The sequence below is a fragment of the Daktulosphaira vitifoliae genome, unplaced genomic scaffold, assembly GCF_025091365.1.
Source record: "Daktulosphaira vitifoliae isolate Bord-2020 unplaced genomic scaffold, ASM2509136v1 Scaffold_1, whole genome shotgun sequence".
Lineage (NCBI taxonomy): Eukaryota > Metazoa > Arthropoda > Insecta > Hemiptera > Phylloxeridae > Daktulosphaira > Daktulosphaira vitifoliae.
The window spans coordinates 57,094,165-57,122,141 of record NW_026099572.1 but is presented as its reverse complement, the minus strand read 5'-3'; the positions used below and the strand labels follow the sequence as shown (position 1 = coordinate 57,122,141).

At 36.7% G+C, this 27,977-nt stretch overlaps 1 protein-coding gene across 3 annotated transcripts; it reads right to left on the bottom strand.

The window, feature by feature from the left end:
• Nucleotides 1-667: 667 nt before the first annotated feature.
• LOC126897738 (ras-responsive element-binding protein 1-like) lies at nt 668-27,754 on the bottom strand. 3 transcript variants are annotated; one of them, XM_050671595.1, is made up of 5 exons: nt 27,619-27,754; nt 24,382-24,462; nt 2,326-4,260; nt 1,513-2,254; nt 668-1,434 (listed from the first exon to the last, which is right to left on the bottom strand). In XM_050671595.1, exons 3-5 carry the CDS (start codon nt 4,248-4,250, stop codon nt 1,039-1,041), a joined length of 3,063 nt encoding a protein of 1,020 aa, XP_050527552.1. In that variant the 5' UTR covers nt 4,251-4,260; nt 24,382-24,462; nt 27,619-27,754; the 3' UTR covers nt 668-1,038. The 3 variants fall into 3 exon arrangements, with proteins under 3 accessions (XP_050527552.1, XP_050527543.1, XP_050527557.1); XM_050671586.1 differs by lacking the exons at nt 24,382-24,462; nt 27,619-27,754 and adding an exon at nt 13,436-13,755; XM_050671600.1 differs by lacking the exons at nt 24,382-24,462; nt 27,619-27,754 and adding an exon at nt 11,484-11,578.
• Between the last annotated feature and the right edge of the window lie 223 nt (nt 27,755-27,977).

Below are 27,977 nucleotides of genomic sequence, written 5' to 3'. Positions count from 1 at the left end.
AATTCAATAAATTACAACAAACATTTTAGCTAAATAATATTTATGTTACCCATTAGTAACTGATGAGTATCCAAAGATAATAAACTAGAATTTACAAGTCAATAAGTGGTTCATAATTAAAGTTAAAACAAAATATGTGCAATTTCCTTGCTAAAAAAAAATTCTATACATTTATATTTTGACAAAATATACAGTTAACAAATATCTATGAATAAGATTCAACTATACTTTTATTCACTAACTCAAAATAAAAATACTTTTTATTTCTCTTTGGATATCAATTAGAAGAGCAGGGGCTCAATGGCGAATACAAAATTAGAAAGTGTCACAACAGCAAACAAACACAATTGATAAAATGCTATAGTTTGTCGCATGTTATTAAGTGAAAACCTGTCTACTTTAATATTAATATTATTTCTATCATAGATGATTAGAAGTTAAAGGTTTTGTAACAATACTGTAAAGAAAACCTTTAAATTCATCACGTGTCAGATAACACAAAATAATAATAAAAATATTAAAAATAATTTCATGTGTTGACGTTTGAATCCGTGCCACAATTTTTAAATATCAAATCAAAATTAGTTACAATAAAAATAGTAATTATAATTATAGTACAAATTATTGGTAACAGTCGTAATAAAAAAAAAAAAAATGTTTCAAAAACCTTGATGATTAACAAACATTATATTTGGGTTAAAACAATATCCTTGATACTCATAATTCATTTACAGACTTCAATTTGGTCTGAACCGGATTAGTATCTTAAACGTAATGTACACATTTATGGTACTGACCCGATTAAATAAAAAATAAAGAGTACTGACCAAATAATAAAATCTGAAATAATAGCAATAATAACATATACCGTTAAAAAATGTTAACACATTATCATTATTTTGCGATATACAGGAAACCCATAACACAGTTTCAAATATTAAAATTGAGTATCAAGGAGAACAGAAATTAAAAATAGTCTATATTATAAACAATGTTATGATTTGCTAGAAGTACGTTAATCACTTAGGTAGAATGGTTTTAATTGCTGTTCTTAATGCCCAACATTTTGGCTGCATCTTCAGGTGACTTAGTTTGCAGCATTTGGTCGATAACCGTACTATCTCGTATACCTAATAATGTTCCAATCAGGCCAGTGTCAGTACGGTTACAGTCATCATATGATGACTGAGACAATGAAGACATAGCCAAGGGTGGACTGGAACTACGAGATCTTTGGTCATGATCACTGCTGTAATTGTCATGTATAGTAGCACCACCATGTTTTTTCGCTATGTGCCGGACCATACTGTGCTTAAGTGTAAATCGACGTTTACATGACTGACATGCAAATGGTTGTTCTTTGGTATGGGTGCGCATGTGACGACGCAAGTCTTCTGCCGAATAGAAACGATGTAAACAAAAAGCACATAATACCTGTAACAATAGAGAAGCACAAATTAATTAATTGAACAAATTATAACATTAGTAATGGAAAAATGATAAGTTTATTACCTTTCTATTCTCTACATCGTCCTGTTTAATTGCTGAAGCATCATGGTCATTGTCCATAGCCCCTTGGGACATTAGAATTTCATAACATTCTGCGTGATTTATCCTGATGTGATCTAGAGCGTTTTGGCGTTCTAAATAGCTACTGTCGCATAGATGGCATTTGAAACATGGGTCGGAACCGGAAGTAGCACTACAGTTACCAGCTGAAGCGACTGCAGGCAGTACATTGAAATCTCTTTCTAATTCAGGATCATCTGTGCTTTCACCAGCACAGGCGACTGTAACTTTTGATCTATCACGTTCTTCATCCACACAATTTTTTTCAAAATGTACACGATTTATGTGACTTATGAGGTTTTTGCGCTTTGAGAAGGTAGTATTGGGACAAGATGTACACTTGTATAAATTCTTTGAATCGCCCGAAGAAGGAATATCGTCTTGAGATGACGCTGTTGTCAGTTTACTAGCTGGTGTGCAGTGTAACCGTAAAATATGACGGTCACGATTTGACTTAGTAGAAAACGACAACGGACAGTGTTTGCATTGGTAAGGCTTTTCACCGGTATGTGTGCGGATATGCCGCTTTAAAGACGACGTCCACGGGAAAGAGAGATAGCAGAAGGGACAAAGCACTCGGTTGGGGGCGGCGGCATAAGCACTAACTTTTTTCCGTTTTTCACGGTTCTCATCTTTATCGTTGTTAAAGTTTATATCTGTACTGCTACTGTTATTATTGTTCGCTCTGTAACAGAAAGAATGACAATTAGTCAAATTAATTTTTATTTTGTTTATGTATAAAAATAAAATTCTTACCCGTCATTTTCGGAATAGCAAGCGCCTTCACTATGTTCTTCTTCACTACTGGTTGCTTCGTTATGGTCTTCATCAGATCTGGTGAACTGCGGGAATGTCTGGTGAGAGGCATTATCCAAAAGCCGAGATACACTAGCCAAATCAGCGGTCTCTTCTTTGGCCTCAACAGCGGGCTTATCAGTTGCACCATCTTCTACAATTACCAATTTGTCTTCTTCCATAATGTCTTCCTCGTCCTCATCGTCTTCTTCGTTCATTTCTTCATCGTCGAGTTCGGATGATCGCTGTTCTGGTTGACGGCATTTAAGTGATATGGCCATTTTGACATGATCCGAAATTGGCGCCAAGTCTTGTTCGTTTTTGATGGTAGAAAATTCAGGTTCACTTTTTGTTAAAGATCGAGGTTTCTTGTGCCAATCTGTAGGATGTTGATTTTTAACGTGTCGATCCCGATTAGATTTAAGAGTGAAAGCTCGTTTACAGGTATCACACACGTGTGGTCTGTCAGTTCTGAATCGCCTCTGTTTAGGCACCAGTATACCATTTTTCATTACTAATCTAAGGCCATTAGTATCTTTGGGTTTTTGAGGTTCGACTGAAGAGGGCGATGTAGTCCGTGCTACGATTGATGGTTCTGGCGCCTCGGGTGTATTAAGCGGAGCCTCGGCCGCTTCTGGTATGGAAGGTGGTTCGTTCATTTGCCTCATAGCTCTTATCATGTCTACTGTAAGTGGTAAAGGAAGCATCCGTTCTGGATTTGGATATATGCCATTAAAAAACATCCTATGCTCGTTGAGGAAGTAAGCATGCAATGGAGTTGGTATTGACAAGTCCATGTAAGGAGGAGCAGGTTGAGGTATAAAATTTTCTCTGTAATTCACAGATTTATAATCTTCATCGTCTGTAGTTTCTGATTTTTTACTATTAATTGACAAGTCTTGAGGCTCGGAGTCCAAGTCTGGTTTAAAACGTTTTACGCTTAAATCTAATGGCTCATCCACGTCGTCTTCTTCGTCTGAACTTTTTTGACCGCAATCACTTTGCAGCGAATATTCCATTTTGTATTGATTGTCTGTCTTAACATCAACATTGGATTGAGCCGAGGACGGTTTTTCTTCGTTTTTAAACAAAATAGAAGTCTTAACTTCAGCATTAGACGCTTTATGTATGGTCCTAAGGTGTCTCTCGCAGTTGGCTTTGGTTGTGAACGCATATGAACACTTTTTACAAACGTACGGAGTTTCGCCCGTGTGACCTTTCATGTGGTGGTTGAGCGATGCTTTTTCGGTGCTGGCAAATTCACAAATGTTACATGCGTACAATCCGTTAGTTGACTTATTATGACTGGACGAATTGTGACCTTTAAGAGCACGAAGGTTACCAAAAACTGTGGAGCAAAGTCTGCACGTATATGTGCGCTTGCTTTTCAAATGATTACTTCCGCTATGACTTCTTTTGGGGGGCGATTGAGATAAAAACCCAGTGGTGACCGACAATGGAATTTCGTCCTTGGGGGAGTTACCAAAGTACGAGTCTTTATCAGAAGGGTAGCCATCGCTAAAATCTGTGCTACATGTAGAGTCACCGTTGTACGCAGATTTGGCAGGCGTTACGTGTTGAAAACGGTCTGGACTATTGATTTTCTTAGGCGACTTAATAGTAGGGCTGTTATTATTATTGTTGTTGTTGTTGTTGTTATTATTTATATTGTTATTATTATTGAACTCTCTGTAGAAATAAGACTTGGCTGACAGATTTTGTGGTTCCAAGTCCATGTGGGCGGTTTGCAAGTGCATACGCATACTGTATGTGGTAGAGAAAACGGCGTTACAAACAGGACACCGGCTTTCTCTTTTCATATCTAATACTGTATTGCAGAACAATCGTTGACGCAGATTGTCTACTCGCAACATTTCCGAAGACATGACAATATACCTGTGAACAAAAACATAAAATTAATGAACAACCAACGCTAAATGTGGGTAGAATCGATTCAGTTCAGACAACTGAGGAAGACCCGCTTTGCCGATGCATCATATAGAAATTTAAGGCTCACAACACTCTCGCCGTAAGCATGGCAACCGGCGTAGTAACAAAAGTTCAATTGCCCTCATGTATACGGCGATTATGTATAATAGAGTATAGGAACATATACAATGCGTATAAGAAGAAAGGTCGGTTGACCTACAAGAGTTCATTCGTACACGGGTAAGGTGCGATTATAACCAGCAGGTGTTTGCATGTGGGCAAAAAAAAAAAAGAACAGTAGTACTTATGTATGTATCCTATCGGCTGCGAAATGATGTACGGTAGAGAATGCGGTCGATCAATATTCATAGAAACACTAAGTTCTATGAAAAACTCCCCGAACACAACCCCTTACCTCTAGCCACATCTTACCACTACGACTACCTTTAACAAAATACAACCGGTATAGTATGTAAGGCCATAGTGTAAGTTATTATTATATAACACAGTGTTACTGTTATATTGACTAATCGACATAATACATATTATATAACGGAGGGAGAGCTTGTGTACCACTATAAAATAATTGTTAAAAGGGGCTGCCACCTACCACCATCGTCGATTGTTGTTGCAGTCGGTGTTGACAATAACCTTTGACACCGGGGAGGGATCTACAAAGGGCCGTCGCATCCTCCCCCAGTGCAATCGAACAGTAATCTTTTAATAATAATAATGCACCGCGCGACGGCGGCGCCTAACACCGACACAAGTGAATAGTTCTTCTGGTGTGGAATTTCATACTTCCTCCCCGAGGGACTGCGATTCAATTTAATAACAATTATGATTGTCATTTGAAAAAATAATAAACACATCGATCAACTGCATCTACTCACTAAAAGTCAAAAACGATACGTAACTCGACCCGGGCCGGATTATATTTTATTCATTTTATTCTATGTAAATGGTTTACGATGAAAAAATAATTATAGCCGACTTGAATTAATACTCATCATCAGATTGTATTTTATTATTTTAGATCAGTCTTTAAAATAAATTTATGTAGATATAATTTATGGCAAAACTAAAATTAAAATCATCAAAGTAATCCATTATAAAATTCCCAGAAAAATATTATGCAAATAAAACGTATTGTGAAAATAACATTTTTAATTTAAATAATGAACAATAATCGTATCTAGGCAGAACAAGTCTTTAGCGTGAGACCTATTGCTATTGAGATTCATTCTTTAGGTGTTGAAATCTGTTTATGGACTATAATCCAATTACATTACAGTACAAAACTCTATCGTGGCGGTTATTAATAAATGGTTTTTGTTTTTAGTGACCAGCAGGTAAGTAACACGGATCGAGGGTGAACAATGCCCATGGGGTGGCTCCCCTATTTGTGTACTGATGACAAAAAAAATAGAGACTTTGTTGCCAATAGAAAGCTGATTGCGTAAAATAATGAAAAAAAGAACAACAACAACAATAGCAGCTTCATGACAACAACATACGTTAATGGCAAAGAGAATTGGCTAATAAGTCAATAATAATAATAATAATAATGTCTTGAATATAAGCGTATACACGTAGCTCTGTCATTATATTGGCTATGATTACTACGTAGATCAATCCACTAAATATACACACGACACAATGACGTCTTTCGTGAGATTGTTGTACAGCGTTAGCAATTCTATTCATCAGATATTTACTTATAATTCAAATTTTATTGTTTTTCTAGGTCTTCCGGATTTCGCGTTAAATTATAATATTTTCAAAGATGAGCGAGTAATTATTAATGCCGTGGTATTCCACGCAAAGCAAGCCAAGAAAAAAAATAATAATCTCATACAATCGTGTGGTTACGAAACCGGTGAACCGTACAAGGCGAACACGCATGTATGTAGATTCTTTCTGAGCGCTGGGCATCATAATAGTATTATTACTACTACACATTATACTGCTGTTAATGTGCACAGAAGTTTTTCCCAAGGTACGGTGTACTTATACGTACTTGTACAAGAACGTTTAATAAAAGATGGCGACGGATGCTGATCATTGATGGGAAACAGCGGGGGCTACGTAATAGAGGTCTGTGGCTGACGGCCATGGAAGACATCATCATCATCATCATCATCATCGTGTATAATGAAATTGTAATTAACGGACAGAACGCCATGGTGGTACCCGGAGGAGGGAGGGGAATACAAGTTTTTATCAAGACCGTCCACTGGAAACGACGATACATAAGAGCGCGCGAAGGCAGTGGCTCCTCTTCACCTTGGACTGCGTGCATGGTCAACCTCTTAGAAACGCTTGACCGTTTCGACTCAATTGGAAAGAATTTTCCTAGTTTATTCGGCCGACGAATAAATTATTAAAATCGGCCAAGAAATAAAAAGCGCATAACACTAAACTTACTTTCATGTTGTAAAACCATTAGATTATAACTCGTGTGATATACACAAATAACGTTATTATTGTGTATAGTATTACACACCTGCGCCGTTTGTCTGCGGCCGATTCAAAATAGCGTTGTTTAATGTAACCCGAGTACCGGAGAACGAGCGATGTAAAAAACTCATTTAAAAAGAAACGACACAAAAAAAAAATTGGAACAATCGGTAGTGTTGCGGCATAGGCAATATGAAAAAACGTAATGACCCAAAAAAGTGTCGTCGACAACCGATGCTGCTGATTCAACGAAAAATTCTTCAATGAATAAACGTCTGGACGTCAGCACCGGTTTCGTTATTATTGATGTCACATAATTTTATGAAGAATCCGCGAAAGACACACGACGATCGCCATTTCCGGGCGCTATTAGTTTTTTGATTTTTCCGAAAACTAAGTATTATTCGAGGACTTACGTGAGGGTGTCGTCTTCGCGACCGTTCGGCCTTGTCCGTCGGACAAAAGATCGTGATAAACATACGACAACACCGTTCGATGATATTTGTTGAATTTGTCAATATTTATGAAATATTAAATTTAAATTGTTATTGTTATTATTATAATTCGTACACGAGTGTTTGTTTTACGAACATTTAAACGGCGCACGGCAACTAAACGCACGGAAGACCATCGCAGTTGTGACCTTCTGCCTGTCCGTACGAGCCGAGGAAACAATATGACGACACACGCCACGAAATCTCCAAATTGTTGTTTTGATCGTTGAAATTGTCATTGGGTTTCAATCAAAGTGAATTAGGGAGACGGCGGCTCGCTGGCCGCTTAGGTCATTTGTTTTAGAGCGTAGTGTAAAAAAAAACTAACGACAACAAGAATGTTTTTCGGCCGTAAGTAAATCACTCCGGAGCGGTATACAATAAATAAATAAATGTTGGCGTTGGCAAAACTTAATTTAAGCGGTAAAAATTTTTAAACTGACTTGTACTACGATGCAATACAAAAATATCGATTAAAAAAAAAAAAAAAAGGAGGAAGTAGAAAACAACAAAATCGCAGTCTACGGATTTTTGTTAGCTTTTGGTGTCGACTTCTATTTTCTAAAAACTTTTTTTTTTTACGAGTTTGCCAATGCGGGATATGTATACCGTGTACATACGCCGCCCTTGTTTTAGGTCACGAGTCTTTACATTGTATGTTTTAATAATTCAATACTAAAATATGATGATATTAATAGTCGGCAAGATTAACGCGTCAATAATAATTACACGCGGTAAAGTGTCGGGCGGTGCAGCTGTTTTTTCAGAGCAATGATCTGCGGGGCACGTGCTGCTGCTGTGCCCCTGTACAGCTGCACAATCACCTGGATAACAACACCCACAACAACAACCAAACCAAGATGATAATGGTACACAGTGTATAATGTACTACAGCAAACACCTTTTTGTTTTTCAACGCTCCACACATAAAGTATTATTAAACGCATAGACCAACTAGGTTTATTCTTCTTAAACGCGACTTATGTCAATAATGATTATTTTTATTTTATTCGATACAATTTTTTTTTATTTTCGTCGCACGTATACATCTTTTAGTATTGTTTTTTCCGAGTATTTCAAAACTCAATGAACAATTGCTAAACAGGACGCGACCTATGCAGGCGGAATAAGCTATAAAAAAAAAAAAAACAAAAAATGACGTAGTTCCTCACACAGAGAGACACTCGAAAAAATCATCGTAGATTATAATATTATTATTACACACAGTTGGTACGAACGAATGCCAAATCAGCAATTGTTATCTGAGCTAACGATGCACGTACATGTGTCCTATAAGACAACATTAGAACGAATATCAATGTGCGGTCCTATTAACATCTTGAGGGTAATTCGGTAGTAGAGCGCGGCGGCGGTAAATGGTTGACGCTTAAAACAAAAACAAGTGGTTTGTGTACCTATTCGACAACATCTTTTCACGGAAAGATAATATTGTCGATAAAAACAAGATTATTAGTCTCGAGTATGCGCATAAAAAAGTAAAACCATAAAAAAACTAACCAGCACTCGACGACAAATGACTAAATCACGCACACTATACAACGACGAGACGACTCTCGGAATTGACGTTGCGTTATCGATATGTGGGTGTATGTTTTTATTGGATCTTGTGGCCACGACAAATTCCAGCCAATACAGAAACAAACCGAACCCAATAACAGAATAATTAGTGTAAACAGAACGGAGATAACATCTTGGAAATTCCGTTTCCTTTTTGGTGGCCAGACGGGTTATTGCGCGACAAATACTACACCCAACAGCAGAATGTAGGAAAACGCATTAGCCGAGGGTAGGACGGACGACAATTGATATCACAATAGATAGACACCGGGATGAGGTCACGCGGGAGTCAGCCGTCGCCGTTTGGCCCCGAAAAACTGGTTGCCACCGCAGAAGCGCGTGCTGTACCGGAATCTCTACAGTCGCCGTCCGGTCGCCTCTCCCTTACCGACGGCGGCGGTGGTCAGTCAGACGGCTGATGGCCCGTTTATCACCGTGTAATTGACCCGTAAACTGCAGGGTCGCCGACGGGGGGGGACGCCCAGAAGACGGCGCGGTGTCCAGCAAAACATTACGTCCCGATCGATCCGTAGCGCCACCGATCCCTGTAGAAGTACTCGGAGACGTCAACGGAAATCTCTACCGAGTTACCCGCCGAAGAGCCGCACCCCCGACCGTTAACACTTATCGTAACGAACATTTCCCAATATAACGAACCCGTTTGTCGTCGTCGTCATGCGGACATTCTCGGCCAAGGAAAACAAATCTATTATTATAATAGTAGTGGTGGTGATGGTAACCCGAACGAAACACGTTACGTTGTAGCCGTCGCCCGTTAAGACAAAAGAGGGAAGAGCAGTCATCGCGAGGATCGTAGGTATATAATATACGCTCTATTGTCTACGTGTTCATAATGAAAAGTATCCGGTTTTCGGCTTCTGGACCCGTGAGCGCAAGGCGAGGGGAGGGGAAGTTATCTGTATCCGGACGAAGGGGGAACGAGAAAAAACACAACGAACACATCGGACCGGACCACATCCTGTGCGCGTCTTCTTCTTCTCATGCACACGTACGCGCAGTGATGCGTCGAGCAACTGGTCCACCACGCATTCATTATAAAATATATACACACACGGGGTAATCCTCTTCCACCTCGTCGTCGTCGTCGTCCTCCTCATCCCGCACCACATCACCTCCACACCCGGCTGGCCCGTCACCTGAGTAATCACACGGTGTGCATTTATACGGTTTTCTCCTTTCCGTTTCCTTCGCCGCCGGACGCATCCGCACAAGTGTAGCGGCAACGGCCCACAGGGTTCATCGTGTTATTACATTTCTAATAGGTTTTAGGTACACGAGCACCGAGCGTCGATGACGGCGACGATAATGGCGCGCAAGAAAATAATTTGTATTTCGTTCTCACTGCCGGCATTCCAAAGGCAAACACATTCGGACCGCGCCCAAAGTGAGGCGTCCGTTTTCCGCACTGACCAACCCTTATTTATTATTGCAATACCTCGTACGTATCCGAGAGATGGTTTCGTACAATCGTCGCAGGGATCTCGACGGCATCCGGTCACTGGGGGTCTGTTTCTCTAATTGCCGTTTAACGACCATTTAAGAGACGACACTACGTCACGAGAAAATGGCTATGCGCTAAAAACCGGAAACGCCGTACAAGAGTTACTATTTTAATCGCCGCGGAATACACCCATGGCCGATAACGGTTTTTACAAGGGAGACTTGGCTTCCGCGTTTGCTTTGAATTATACGTATATCAACGTATAAAAAAAGGTTGACCAGTTTTTTCGTATGCGCCTCAGCGACCTTTGACAAACAATAATAAAAAGACACTACCATTATATGCGTGCCGTGTGAAAAGAAATGGAAATTAGAGATTATCAAAATTGTGTCTGTGTGAGCCAAGGGGGCCGATGAATTATCGCAGCGGCTCGAATTTGCATGGACCCCTCGACGACAGTAGTGGCACATCGTCAGGAAGAGCATTGTACCAAGAATAATATATTTTATTAGTTTTATGCAATTGCTGTTGCGAGTACAGTAGTTATTTTCGCTCATCGGTAGGCCTGTGAATTTTGGGCGTTTACACAAATTCCGTTGATCTGAACGGTACAAATTTTCATCAATCGACTTGAAAACTAGTCGTGCGTTCATTCCGACGTCGTAATTCGGCGGCATCGTCTTCCCTTGTTGCAAACAAATACTTCTGCGTCACTATATAGTCCCCCGAAAAAGTAACACCACAAACTCGAGATTCTTCAAAGCGACTCGAAACAAAATGTATAAATGCGCACAAACAACGTCGTACTGTGACAATTGAAATTTGCGAACAATAAAATAAAATAAAAAACTCAGAAATCTTAGCCATTTTTTTTTTTTTTTTTTTAGAACATCTTAAATGTTTTACTAATATAAAACACGCGCATACATCAATCGAATTTGTTTAAGCTTCTGTCAAGCAAAACAAGCACGAATAAAACAATATGGTTTACCAATCACATAAAAAAAATGTTGATAATAATAATGAAAAAACTACATAAACAACACGGTGGATTGCGGCTGACTCAGGTGAATTCAAACCTACACAATAAAATGTATTCAACTCGAATAAATATATCGGCCGTGCACACGCAAACCAATTATGTCGGTCGATATAAGCAAATAGTCGTAATAATAATAAATGAGTGAAATAATTACCTAGTGTGATGCGCTTTGACGTTATGGAGTGCGAAAAATAATTGGAAGTACCGATTATACGAGTATGTCGTTTAACACTGAACGCCTGTGGAGATTCGAAAGGTATTTAGATAAAGCGGATAATAATAATTTCTGCGATCACTTGGGCGCGTTAAACGGAATACTGTTGTGTGTGCATTCGTTATCTCACTACTAACGCTAGGCGTTTGTTCACGAGATAAAAAATAGCTGCACCCTTTTTTTCCTATTTGTACATTAATCGATTTTTTTTCATCTATACATAGGGTTTCCCTTAATAGACAAGGTAAAAAAGTAATTTCTAGCGCCTCACAAAACTACAAACACGGCCGACGGTCGCGTTGCATTGACGACCAGATATCCGTCGGCCGACGGATTTCTCGAACGATTTGATAGAGGAAAAAAAACGTCACGGTGATCGGCTGATATTAGTTTTTTTTTTTCTCTGATATTATAACGTTACCGTTATTACTTACTTCGCTCTCAATTACCCGCAGACTACCTACCCGCGTTTAGTTTTCGATTTCGCTTAACGGCACCGCCAATAGACAACGTGGACCATTACTAGGTAAGCACCCTGTATGCGATTACTCACAAGTCGCACTCGAGTGCGGCGGCGGCGGCGGCGGCGTTCAAGAGGTTTTCGAGATTAACATTTCGGTATGTGTCTATTTGTTGGCATAGAAGAGATGCGACGAACGCGAAAACGCCGAGAAAAATAAGTGTTAGAAATAGTGAACCACTACCGCCGCGTTGTTTGTTTCCGTGCAACACCTATTGGGAATTAAAAAAAAAAACCAATATTATCTTGGGCTGACGAAACACACGCGCCGCCTCGCCCGGCCAGAGATGTTGACGGCCTCTCGCGGTACTTCCCGAATCCATATAGATAAAGCACACCAACACCACTCACACTTGTACACAACAGCAGGTATTATTATTAATAATATTTTCCCAGTCGTCGATCTGTCGCCACAAAACCAATAGACGCAGATAACGTTTTCGAATAAACCGCCAGACGTCATTATTACTGCGATTATTAAACGGTTTATTGCCTTTATCGGATTTGATACCACCTCCTCTTAATTGGATTTCGCGTCCTGCACGCGCTTTAGAGAAGACTGCCAAAGTACGCGACCACGCCAAACTATCGACCGAGAGATGCTCTACAAAAATCCCGACCGTACATAACTGCTGTCTGCCAGCCCTGTCGCAGCGGGTACCGAGCACACGCTGTCCAGTTTGACCGGACCGCCGAGCCAAAGGGGTGAAACCGTCCCGGAAATAAAACGTCACGTTTCGTTACGACGTCGCCAATGAAAATTACACGCTCTCTTTGGTCCGAGCACAGTGTAATTTAATGTAACAATAATCCAACGTTTATATTGACCAATTATCGATTATAATTAAATTATAGGTTTCCGTTTCGTGATAAGACGCAGGTATCCGTGACACGAGAGGCAAATATTACCTATAATATACGAGTATCAGTCTCCCGAGTTTCTCAGAAGTATAACAATATAAATAACAATTAAGTAACATGATATACCCAGTATTCATAAAAGAACAGATAAAATATAGGAAAAATCTATCTCTTAGATAGCAACCAGAATATCAGAGATAAAATATTCTGCAGCCAATTAAATCGATAAACAACAATGACACCTAACAAACGATCATTCATAATAGAACGTTGTTTTCTTAAAATTTTTATTACGCTACTTGTGAACTAACAATATTGACAAAATTAGTCTCCACAGTGGTACGGTAACAAGAGTAAAAATAGTACAACCGTGTGTAATAACTAGATTTTTACACAGTATTTGGATCATGGACGGATAACGATGTTTTTTTTTGAAAAACGCGCCATGCTAATTGTTAACGACAAAAAAAAAAGTAGACTTGTAACAAAAATAATTAAATGATAAATTTACCTGGATTACGATATGGGACGGCAGTGGTCGGTCTTCCTCATTAGCGGATGCAGCGATTCGTGCGCGGGGCGATCATCCAAGACGCCAGCAACAGCGATAGTGCAGACGGGACGGATCGACGGCGTTGGCGTTCGCGGGCCCGTAAGGCGCGAGTACAATACTATACGTACCGTGGTGTTACAGCACTGAACGTCAGTTTAAGTGCGTGTGTGGACGCAGGCGCGATGGTCACGGTCCGTTCGGAGCAAACTCCACTGGTCGTCGGACACAGCAGCACTACACATCGACGCTGGCTGGGACAGGTTGCACGGGCCCCGGGTACAGACGCCGACCAATCCGGACGCGCCCACAGCTCACGGAGTCCTCCCCTCCGCGCCAATCTCCGCCGATCTCTTGCCGATTGATTTGCGTCGGTTACGTGACCGCGTAGCGCGCGCGTACCTCGACCCCTCCTCGCACCGCCTTTCCACCCTTCTCGCAACCGGGTATTTCTTCTTTTCGCTCCGTTTGCCACCACCCACTTGTCATCGGTGCGGATGTCGCGCGCGCCGTCGTTGCCGTGTACCTGCTGCCGCTGTCGCATAACTTCAGAACAGGAGGTGAAGGAGATGTACGCTCAGATATTATTGATTTTAAAGGCAAAAAAAGCCAAACGAACATTTCTGATATAATACTCAATAATTCTCTGTACGACAAGTCAAAAAGAGCATTACCGTCGTCACGCATTGCTTTCAATCTCTTTAGACGGTCGTACATGATAAAAAAATATAAATGTTTCCTTTGCCCATAATAAAACACACATAATTTGTTAGCAAAGAATTTTAATGGCAAAACTATTGCTCAAATATTTGGCAATGAGTCTTAATGGTTACAAAAAAAAAAAAAAACTAGTGTATGCAATGTTAAATTAAACATGTTTGTCTCAAAAAACTAGTCGATGTAAACATTTAAAATAACTGCTGTTATTTATTTTAGTTTTTAAAGAATTTTTCCTAGTCATGATCATTAAACATTTAAAAAGAAATTACAAGTAATAACGTTTATGAAATTTGTACAAGATAACAGTTCACTGATTTTTAACTGTCCACTTGAGAACATTAGTCGCTTAATTTCAGACATATATTTTTGTTTTAAACAAACATTTTTCTAGATGTTATTACAAATCCCGGCAGGTCTTCCATCAATGTTAAATAACTCATAGTAATGTTTGTTTTACATAACTTGATCGGTCTCGAATCTATTCGGAATGAGAACTAGTTAAAGGTTTTAATTTCCCGTGGGATTTTTGTCGATTGTTTTTTAAATTCATCTCATTCCAGTGTGATGCATATTAAAGTTTATTTTAGTAGATATTCATACTTTTGGAGATCATTTCTAAGCGGTTTTTAAACTTTGAATATTTATAATTTCACACGCCTTGACTATTAAATAATTCACTCATTACATTTTATTATATATTATTCACCTTGAATTAATATATATATATATATATTATTACCCAAAAAAATATTGATCAAATTGTTTAATGCCATCTTAGCTCAACGCCTTCGATTAGATATAAAGATATGTTCCTCAACATTTAACGAAATAAATATTTTTTTGACTGGTGATTTCCTACTGATTATTGAATAACAAACCTATAAGTTTACTATTAAAGTTTTAAATTATCTAAGATTTCTTATTTGAAGCTTTTAACACGCTGAACCTGATGGAATATATTCTCATATTTTAACCTCGGATTCAGAGTTGTTGGGAAAAACTAAAAAATACAATAAAAATATCCCGCTATAGTGTATAAGTTGTTCTTTAAGTTTTAACATAAAAGAAAATGGTTTAAAACCTAATTCAAAGTATTCTATTAAATGCTCCTTGAGCTCTTCTTTTCGATAAAATATATGGTACTTAAGTATAAGAGTTTTTCATTTCTAGAGAAATAATATTGTTGTCATGAAATATTGTATTTAATAGTTAGTTTTTAAATTCTAAAAATAGTCTGGAAAATTCATTCAAACGTGTATGTTTCAATACAGGTGATGTTTTTTTTTATAGGCTATTATAAAGTAGCTAATAGACTATCGCCGTGTGTTATGTAGTAGCATAGGGTACTAATTGAAATAATAATCGACTGAAACCTCCTCATTAGCCAATACTTTGACCGAACCAATTCTATATTTCGTCATTTATTCTTAATATAAACACTAAGTTAGTATCAAATAGATGTCTGCTGTTTAGTTGAATTCAATACTACTATTATTTCATTCACAAATTTGTTTTTTGATAAATAGATATTTGCAAACCTCATCATTGAAAATAAATATGTTCGCTTATCGGTTCTAATAACTCGAGTTCGTTAGGTAATAAGTTTTTTGTTGCTAAAACGAATAGAGCTCCTTCTAGATATTCGAATAAAAGTAAAGTAATATCCGTAATGTAAAAAACACTAGACCGTTCCATGTTATCTATTAGAAATTTAAGCTTTGTCTACATTAGCTTGAAACATTAAAATTAATGTCGTAAGAGTTACATATGCTCATAAAAGTATTCAGAGACGTCGAAAAAATTGTCAATAACCAGTTAAAAATCAGCAACCGAATATTACACAAATCAAACGTCTAGTAAACTCTTAAAAATGTTAATTAAAAATAAATATATCGAAGAACTTGTTTTTTTTACCCAACCGAAGGTGTTAAGCTAAGATGGCATTAAACAATTAAACAACGATATTTTTTTGGGTCACTCTAATATTAATCTTCCTATTTTTATTAGTCATCCAGCTAAACACATATTTGTTTTATTGTACTAAAAGAATACAATTATACGCAAATATACCGCGAAAAACATTCGACAAGGTGTTTTTTATATCTATGATGGCTTTTTTACACTCTATGCGGTCGTGAAGACCAAGAGAGATGAATAATTGCGAACAAATAAAAACTATGGCCGATAGCCAAAATATCACAAATCAACGTGAAATCTGATTAAATTTACCGAGAAAGACACGACATTAGACCATAACACGAATGACACGTGTGTCTAAACAACGGAAAATTAAAATGATTTACTATCGACAAACAAACTAATAAATAAACGTTATGGTTGTTAATAATATGTTTACCTGAGCGCCCAAAGGAACAGGAAGGGTTATGATTTTTAGCCAACATTCAAAATGCATAAACAATTTATTATTTTAACTTATACGTACGTTACTGATATATTATTGTCTACGATCGTGCGGAGAAAAACGTTTTTCAACCGGTTTCATTGTCACCAATAGACAGATGCCTGTTAAAAAGATGTTCAATGAAAACCATAAATACACTCGAAACAACTCCTTATTAAATTGAGTGTTTGATTTGTCGGAAAGGGTTTTCGATGCGATAAAATATTACAGAAAATAGCACGCGATTACTTGCCGATTGAAACATTACCAGACGTTTCTTCGGTTGGGCCAACGTCAATATTATTAGACTTTTTTCTCCGATACTTGTACTCGAACCATATTGTTTTTCGTCAAAGAGTTATAGTCTCGACACATTCAAACACATGGCAGCGTTTGAATCAATAAACTTATGTCATGGTATTAGAATAAACGTAGATCGTGTACGTGATGCATCACGTGCAATCGGTTTAATAGAAAAATATGACTGAGTAAATATTTTTTGCAGAGAATTGAATATTTACATCGTCTGAGCGTTTCCGAGTAGACAATGCGTCCGCAAAAGCCGCAGATGAAATTATTTGTCACAATGACAATCAACAAATCGTGTGTCGACGTCACAGGAAACACGATTAGATTGGAAAAAGGTTTTTTTATTTTTTTATGGTGGTACAATATTACGGTTGGCCCGCAGCAAACAGCAGCTGCACGGACAAGTTCAAAACGATAGCGTTCGCGCAATAATTGTCGTTGGGTGTACATAATTTTTTAAGTATTACCCAACCGTTTGTGTGTAGATATGATGTCTCTGAGTACACGTGCAGACTCGTCGCCCATTTAAATGAACGCTGAGCCGATACCGACGACACGGTTTTTTAAGACTACTACGAGTCAGCGTTGGCTAGTGTGCAGCTCGTGTAGGTTTTATCTCTCACCGTCTCATTACGCCGTTTTGCTTTGTATCGGTACCAAGTATTTATAAATGCATTACTTCGATGGAAGTGTTGACCGAACGGTATACGATATTATTACCATTGTTGTATAACGACATAATTAATTTCTCGAAATTCTCTCGTTTGGTAAACGAACGTTTGCCGTTGGCCTAAATGAAAAATGTACATAATCGTTAGATCGCGAAGCCTCATTATGCATTCTTGGAAAAAACGCACTCGGTCATTGGTAAATCTGTACTAAATGAACCGTCGTTATTACACCAGCCCATCGATTACGAGTTTTCTCAAAATCGCACCTTAATTTTACGCATACAGGTATTAATTATGGCCGAGCGTTGCCATCTTATGAATAATAGAAATCACTTAACGGAAAAAAAAAAATTAACCTTTAAAATTTAGTTACATGAAGGTAAAAGGCCACCCACGCGGTGAAATTTTCGTATTTTTTTCAAGGGCGCGGAACAAATCTATTTTCTCAGCCATTTATGAAACTTAATTACTAGTTAAATATTTCAAAAACACGAGCCTTGTCGATCAAACGACCTAACGATGTCGTTTCTATCATTTAGAAATTAAATATGATATTTGAACGATTTTTATTTTGTGTTTTCTTCTGTATTGGAATCGTCAATGTAATTAGAATGTTTATAACTGTAGAGAAGCAGTAGAATGCTAATTAAAGCGAGGGAATTGTTTTTAATAACGCGAATCGAGTGAAATTAGTTTTAAATTGGATTTTAATGTCTATGATCCTGCAGATGGACAAGAGATGCCCAACGGGTATTGGTCGCTCGTTTCGCACGCGTTAAGTACGTTCAAAAGGACAGAAGAAATTTCGGCCGTTATTATTCCACTCTGATATACTCGTGTGTGTTTTTAATTCGAGCGCGAAGAAAACCGTAACGTACATTTTGTTGACGGATAAAAAATAAATATAACGCATGCACGCCGCCCGTTTACACACAAAGTACTATAGGAAAAGGGAAGAGAGTAGCCGCGCAACACAACCTACGAGCTGACCTACCTCTTGATATGATATTGAAATAAATAGTCCGATTCCCATAGGGTATTTTCGATTTGCATATATTTTTTACAGGCGACGGTGCGTATACACAGATAATGTATTGGTGTGCACGCCGAAGAAAGTGCTCGTGTAAATCGCTCCAGTTGGCATACAGCGTGACAGGTAACTTGACCCTTTCGCTCATCGTGTCCTTTTCACCCCCGGCACCCCTCTAACATTGTGTGTGTACTGGCCCGCGGACCCCTCCTGGCAAACTTCCGGGGTGAGACCGGCCGCGACCTCCGCTGCACACCCGTTTATACTTCCAGGGCAAGTGACCGCGCGCGTACAACAATGTGATGTATAATAAAAATATCGTCTTGCCTGTGCATTGTAATGCCCGTGGACGTAACAAATTTAAATAGGGTCAAAAGGGCTACTCCGCCGCGTCCGCGTACACGTCGCTATCACTTATAGCGCGACCGGGTGCAGTGAAAAGAAATTGGGTATTATCGAAATCCCCGTACGGCCTATTTTTCGGGCCACCAATGGCGTAGTAACGGACGCAACTGTCTTGTCTTTTCTTCCAGTAAACTTTTCTCCGGTCGTAACGGTTTTTCTAATTCAGTTCGGAAATAGGGTACGATAACTTTAACCGAAATCGATGTACGTAATTACCGCCGCGCTCGTTGTCAACGGCTATCGAATAGAAGATTCATTATAAAAAAAATATTAAGTTGTGCACAATAGAAAACTGGTATAAGACCATTGGACGATATACGCAAACGTTATAGTTTAATCAGAACGTTTGTAACAATCAGCGCTACACATTCTGAAACGACGCCATTATTACTTATTGACAGTCGACGTAGCGCTCGACCTTAACCCAAAAAAAAAAATAAAAAATCGTCTGCGAGTTCCAAGATAACGTTTGAATAAGTTTAAGATAATCGTTTCGATCGACCTAAACGGCCAACGAATGCGACGCTCTGCAAACGTCTTTTTTACTTATGATAAGTCGTGTCGATCAGTCACGGTCGACTCGGTTTGGCAACGACAGCAAATAAAACCAATGCCAGCTCTTCGAATATTTAATTATTTTCAAACTTGGTTATTGCAGCATTTAATATATATATATATATAAATATTTTTTTTGTTTCCTTAATGACATCATCGCAACTGCAGAAGTGCAACGATTTAACGACTGTTTGTGTTGTATGGTAATTGTTTTATTTTGTTTCGTCCAAATCGCTCGTCGTTAACATTAATAATTATTATTCGCTCCGGTCGGGTTGGACGGCCTGGGTGGTTGGCAAACTGCGCCTATCGTTTGCATTCATTAGCAATATCATAATTATTATTGTTGGTACCTACACGGACCATCATATCGACGTTTGTATTTGTATGCAAAGAAAGCGGCGACACATAGTAGCGCTACATGAGGTCTAGTCGACAATCGATTTTCGGCTCGGGTAATTACTCGTGTAGGAATTATTGTCCGACAAACAGGTCGTTTCGCAGATGAACGCACAAAGATTACGCGCTCATTAGAGACCTATTAAAATGATGTTAACGAGTAGTCGCGCGGACCCTTTTAACGATACTGTTTACCGTTAGCGTTGCGCGTATAACGTCCACGACGAAATAGACGTGGGCTTGGCATTTTTGCGCAAACCCAAAAAGGAACCCATCGTCACGATGTGTGTGTGTGTGTGTGTCAGTCGGGCCTATTAGTTTCAAAAGTTGGTAATTTTTTTTTTGAAAGGAAACATAACGAATTTCCGAAGCAGGTGTCTGCACGGGCCTTTAACGGTTTCTATTTGAATACCGTAAGACGCACGGTGTTCCAGCCTGGATGTTAATTGATGTCCGCCCGGTACGTCGTGTATGTTGCACGCCGCCGTCTTCCTGGCACCTGTTCGTCGCCGTCGTTGTTCTCATGTCGTACATAACTCACTACGTATTAGATGGCGTCTATGATACTGACGAGTTTAACCGCCAAACAGCCAGTCCGTGCCCCGTGGAACTATCCGCGCGCTGTTCCGGATGTAGTTGTCCGTTACGCAGATAAAAATATGCGCATATGACGGGCGAATATTGTGATTTCCACGAGAACCGCCGTCTACAATATTGTAATATTGTAATACGCTAGTGTGGAAAGGCCGCAGGAATATTCAATTATCAATTGTAATTCATCTTCCGCCCATAGTAGTAATCAGTTGGCTGTGAGAGTTTTTTTCGTTGTCAGTAACGAAATCGTGTGCAATGTTTTTTACCGTACCCGGTAGCTAAACAGTGTAACGCGTGTGAAAATATCGCGTTATTGAGTTACACACCTTCAACCGAGCACATCTGTAGAGCGCATTATGTCAGTGTATTATTGGAGAGTTTCACCGGCGATGTCCCAACCGAGTGACACCGTTGGTAATATTATAACATCACAACACGATTTCAACCTGAATGATTAGTACACGCGTATATTTATAACGATGACCATCATTTGCACAAATCGGTTTTTCACCGCATACCTCATGCCCAAGTGAATAATGGTTCGTTCAAACGGCATAGTCTTACCAAACTCGGCGACACGGCAATTTAATTGCCTAAACTCTTGTCACCAGCGCAACGAGTCCTCGAGCACTACTTGTAGTCGTTTTATAGTGTGTTGTCATACGTCAATCCATGTGTCGATGATAATTAGCTGTTACTTTCGACCGTCTCTTTTTAAACATATCGCTAACAGGTATTAGGCCAACGCGATCTTTTCCAATCTAATATCTTTATCTATGCAGTATTTAATTAAATATTTTCATAATTAGCGAGTTCGAACTAAAGACGTACTCTAATCAGCCGTTAATTACACTGACGAGTAACGGCCGTATGGTCTCGTGGATTTAGAGGATAACACCTAATTAATACGCAATGTTAATGAGAGCTTAGAGGTTAAAACACGTTCCAATGCTAATGGAGCAAAATAGCGCGTACTATCAAATTTCTCTTGGCGTGACCCAATTCGCGGTGCCGAGAAGCGATCAGCGATTTACTCTGCACCGCCGACTGCTTGCGTTTGCACATTAACCGTATGGACACGTTACGAATTATTATAATGCTTAAGTGTGTAATGCCAATGCTCAGTGGCGCGTTAAACGTTACACAATTTCTTCTTAATTACAGCCAACCCAGTGGTTTTTTTTTTGTCCGATGACATTATTAATTACTCATCGTCAGTATTGCCACAACGATAGCTGCGACGTCGGTGTTTCTTAAATCGTTCTCAAACCGTCTACATCATATCCGGAAACGATCGGCGATTCCGCTGACTCCGCGCAGACACAATGCATTACCCATCCCGCGGACGGCCGCAGTTTAAAGTAACGTCGGCCTGTCTGCAGCGACCTGAGAAAACCTGACCGCGCATCGGTACAATAATTAATAAATCGTAAATCCCTTCCGGTCGATATGCACCCGATCCGGTCCACTTATTATGCAACTAGATCGCTGCCCTCTGACCCTTTCTTCGGCGTGTCCCTTCCGCGTTTTCTCACGAGCCCGCGCATTGTGCTCAATCAAACGCGTACCGGAACTGTTTCACATGCGTACAGGTTCCGGAAACCAGAAATCAAACGGTCTATTAATAATAACGATACGTATTGTAGTAAAGCGGTTTTCGATCGTCTCTTTTGTGCGTTTAATTTCCCCAAAATAATCGACCAGTCGATCGTCTTGCCCTCCGCACAGGTCGTGTCCGTCATCGAGTAGACCGACGACGCTGTCGCCACGAAACGACCGGCTTCTTATCGTCGCCCCATGAGAAATCCGCTAGCCCGTAAGTTGTTATCGCTGCCTCATTGTTCGTGAGTCTCAACTGGCACAAACGAGGGTCTGTTATCGCCGAGAGGACGTTTAATGGATACCGTGGCCGGATGCGCGCGGTGCACGACGTACGACGCGGTAGTTTTTTTACCGGCTAATAAAATGCAAAACGAAGATAATGAAAAAAACGATTTCGTGTCAGAAAAGATAAAGGCGTTAAAAAATTTTAGTCAAATTTAAAAACTACCGTTGTGCCCGGCTCATTATTGGCGTATGCCAATTTATTGCAAAAGTCGGATTGACCATGAGTTTTTATAACATGAATATTTAATGAATTCTTAAAATGAAATTGCGATAAAAATAATAATAATTTTTTTAACGCGATCGATGACTTGTCGCTTTGTAATTACATTAAAGCGAATATGTAACAATATTTCTTTTAGCGGCTCATATTGTGTACGACATATTAGTTGAATAAATGTAAACTTGTTTTCAACGGAACCTACTCAGTAAATAATATCAAAATTTACAAGGCATGGGCTTTCAACTAATAGTTGTTTCATATAAACAAGATTTAATTATTTGGGTAATATTAGTCAACGGAAAGAAATTTTTTCCATTAAGATTTGATGTTCTTCNGTACGACATATTAGTTGAATAAATGTAAACTTGTTTTCAACGGAACTTACTCAGTAAATAATATCAAAATTTACAAGGCATGGGCTTTCAACTAATAGCTGTTTCATATAAACAAGATTTAATTATTTGGGTAATATTAGTCAACGGAAAGAAATTTTTTCCATTAAGATTTGATGTTCTTCTCGTCTGTTTTCAAGACGATAGCAGGTAAAAATAGAGATTCAGTCGAATGAACAATGTGGTTATTATGTTACGAGCTATGGTCATTAATTTATCGTTATAGACTAATTTATTCTCAGAGTAAAAACAATTTGTTTTATTTTATTATTTATAAAAACTTATTAGTTAATTTTAGTGTTAAATACCCTAATTTTCAAAATATTATCCAAATGTAAGCTGTTATTTTCTAATATAGATTTTATTAAGATGTCAGAAATTTGAATATATTAAAAAATAGATTTATCAATGTAACTAAAACTGGGCAATCCTTCAGAATTAAAAATACTTTTATCATTGCGCCAAGTACGTTATCAAATAACATATTCCAACGCATTATTGAACACACTTTTTCGTATAATACGTCTTTTGATTATCGATAAGTTGTTTAAAAATATTTTACTGTAAAATGATTTCGAAATATTATCCAAAATATATACTTGTGTTCAATTTTGCGCTGACGTTTCAAAATCGTCGCAGAGTTCATCTTTGGTGCGATGGTTATGGTTTCGAAAATGAACTTAGCAACGAGTTTGAAACGTCACCACAAAACTGAAGACTTTGGTATATTTGTAAATTCGTCGATTGTTGTATTCTAAAAAATACAACAATCGACGAAAGCTTTATATTTATATTTAGATCTTGAAATCATTTTGTAAATACAGTTTGATTTAATTGTATTTCTTCTCTTGATAAAAATCAACTACTAAGCTATCAACTAAGCTCTTTTTATAATTCCTAATATTTAATACTATTATTTCATTGAAATAAAACGAAATACTTATAAAAAATTAATTTCATCGGACTAGATTATTTATCTCTCGATAGCCCTTCTCTCAGTATTTTAATAAACCTGTAACTATTAAGTTTTCGTATAAAATTATACTAATGCACACGTCAAAGGAATGTTGATATTCAAAAAAAATTTAAATAATGCTTTATGCATTGACTGTCTAGACTTGGTAAAGTCTACAAAACCTACAAACGAGCGTGTTACATAATCAACAAAAGGGGCAGATACATTGTAATATTAAATTAACATAACACTGTTATTCCTCGAGTAATGAGTGACGTACACGATGATCGTAAATGTTATTATTTCTAATAATATAATTGTTATTCCTAAAATTAAAGAAAACATTTATCAAAGTACATAATTACATACCCAATGGTCTTGTTAATTTTTGAATAAGATGAATTTTTTTTCGTTAAATTTAGGCTTTCTCAGGTTATAAATATTCTCGGCCTGTAAAATATTATGATATATAATAGAATATATATATATATATATATTAAAACGCAAGTTAAAAAACGCCAACTGGTGTCGTTAAAAAAAATGTTACCTAAATATATTTTACCTATCTTTATATTGTTGGTAAAATCCGGATAAAGTGAATATAATAATGTTAATATCTCAAAATCTAAAAGTGATAAATGATTGTTGTAAACGTTGACTAAAGTACAGTGAAATAACTACACCGATCTATTATTATAATAAGTAGTTTATCATGTTTCGAAAATTTAATATTTTTGTAAAAAAAATTTCTGAAACGATTGAATTATATCCCAAGTATTTACAAGTAGTTATATTATTACATTAAATGATGTGTGACGAAAATACTTTGTACTTAATTTTACTTCTAAACACATCCGTTTTTGCGGGTTTCCCCTAATATAATTTAGTGCAGTTAACATAGTTCATACGCTCAAATTTACAATTCAACTATGTTTATAGAACATTATTCATCTGATACTCAAGGTTTTTATGTACTAAATCTATCGAAATGATAGTGTGTACAGATTACTATTTAAAAATGTGATGTAAATTTTTTTTATTTTGTGACTCGATGTTCAAACATAGAATGAAAATCGCGTTGTTATTTTATTAAACGAATTATAATGGGTTTTATTTCGTATTATTTATCATTGACATTTTTTAGCTTTCATGCGAGTCTGAGAAGTTATTGTTTTTACAATGATGTTTTTTTTTATATCTATCCGTAAAAATTCTCAATTCTCAATGGACCGATTTTTATCTAGTTATAACCATTGTTAACCATTGTTATTCGTAACCATTGTTATGAAAAATTAGAAAATATCATCTCAATTTTTGAAAATTATCTTAAAATGACACTATTGTAAACATTATTATTTTCCAAATTTTTTCTGTCATTTTAAAACTATTATAACTTTTTTGTAAGAACAATAATCCTATTAAAATTTTATTGATTATACTAGAGTCAATAAACTATCTTTTAGTATGCTAATTGTGAAAATTCTATGTACAGAATGAGTTTGAAGAAGACCAACAACGCACCATAGTAATTTTTTTTTCATCACAATTTCTGAAAATATTTAAGAAGATCTACCTTTTTCTAATCTATATAAAATTAAAGCTCTTGGAGTATACTACATTAAAAAAAAAAAAAAAACAAAAATTTATCACGACAATCGTTTGACTATAAAAAATTGGATAGAAAAAAAATCACAAATTTAAATAAAACATAATTTTCAGTAAAGCAAATAATTTAACAAACATTTAATATTTTAGTGAAATTTTAAAATATTGAAATTGTGAAATTTTGAAATTACTAACATAAAAATTATCGTGAAATTTACGGATTCTTATCGAAGCTTTTTTTATGATAGTGATGGTAATTACTTTTAAATGTCATCTATAATTGTTCCTAGTATGCCGTAACATTACTGTGCAATTTTTTTTATAATTCTACGCGTCTCGCTTATAACTTTTTCGAGTAACTCTATAAAATGTATTTTTACTCGAATGGGTAACAACAACTGTAAAAAAATATAAAAGTAATTTTGGCTATTCTTCTGTTTATGTATCTTAGTACATATTGTTACGGTTAGAGTTACAAACGTTTGTTGTAAGTCTAGTGGCATTGCTAGGCTTTTTGCTTTGAGTGCGTTATGGAACTTTTTTTTTTGACATTTTTGTAGAATTTTCATGAATTTTATATGAAAAAATTATTAATTCCACAAATATGTGACAATAAATTATAAGTGTTGGTTATAGGCAGTTAATTCAATGAAAGACAATACTATAATAAATTAAATATTTGAAATAGGCTTAATAAGAAGAAAGCCTTATAAGTACACAATAGTTCGTAATAACATCTTGATATAGTAAATAACATGAAAAATTTTCCGAGGCACATGATGATTTTCATCCTCTCCCATAGCAAAATCAATTGACCGCCACTGTTTGACTTAACACATGCTTTTACTACAGCCAGTTTTATACTGTTAATATGACTAATGAAGGGCGGTTATAGCTCCTTTAGCTCCCTCCCACTTGGCTACGCTACTGTGTGAGACTAATATGCTAAAAAAACGCGTTTATTTTAAATTCGACACAGACTAATCTTGTTTACAGTGCCTGTAATCTGTATCGTTGTCTTTTTACTTAAATACACATTGTGCATTTTTTCATTTTGGCCTTCGGTAATCTATACCTACAAAGGTTTATCAGGAAACCCTAATTGTCCCATTGACTCATTTTTAGAGTTTCTCGACGCTAAAAGAAGATTAAATATGTTTTTCGTTTAATCTTCGTTCGACCCATTGTTATAATTGAGTAAATCTATTTCTTGTCAACTTACATTACAATCATATCTTTGTTGTAAAAAATATTTTGGTTTTTTTCGTTATTTCATATTAATTATCATAGGAAACTGTTTATTTTTTTTTTCTATTAAAAAAATGACAGTTATCTTATGAACTAGAATACAACAGTTATTTTTTATTCGTTAGAAATTTAGTAGCACAGAAACCAATAAAATTTAAAGTACATTGCCTTCTAAAACCAAACAGTTGTATAGTAAACTCAAGCTGAACATTTGTCTTATGAACATTTAAATTTTAAGAGATAATTTATCATAATTTAAAGAAAAAAAATATGTTCGGTTATTGCGCAAGGATGACAATAATTATTCTTACAACCGCCTGCAATTTAAATTGTTTTTAACTCCTAAAGTAAATAATGTAATTTTTTTTTATACAAGTCAACGATTTTATGAGTTTATTGTGCATTAATTAAGGAGCCGACAAGTGTAAAATGTGTCACAATAAAAAAAAATGCTCTCAATGATTATAGCCTTTACCGTTGAAATAACTTTAATGTTTATAAAATTCTTTCAAAATATATTCTTTCCTTTTAACCACAAGAATCCATTTTTAAGAAGTTGCCTATTTTTGTGAAAAAAAACCCATTTATAAATTATACAGGCATTATGTTTGGTTTATGAGCTTATGAAAAGCTTATTTTGTAAGAACCATATAATTTATATTTATAATTATATATATATAACTATATATATATACTATAAAAACAATGAGTAAATTATTTATTATATTATTTAAATAATAAGTCATGACTTACTTGTCAACTAGAGTTAGACATTAAATAAAAATGAGTAAACACATGTTAAATAGAAACATTTATATCAAAAAATTAATTAATTAAACGAATTTTTAAAAAATGTTCTTCGACAATGACCTCTTCTATTTGAAAACTATAGTGTAATCTCTTGTTTGTTTTACTCAGCTTTATACATTTAATTTTTCGTCAAAAGTATTATCGAGATTCTGTTTTCGGGTACTACAAAAAAACAACAACTGTTATTTAACAATATATTTTAGGAACCCTTAAATCATTTTTATGTGTAAATATTTACCGAGCGATTTTTTATACCTTCATATAATATATACACACATATAACTATGAATATCTTTGATACA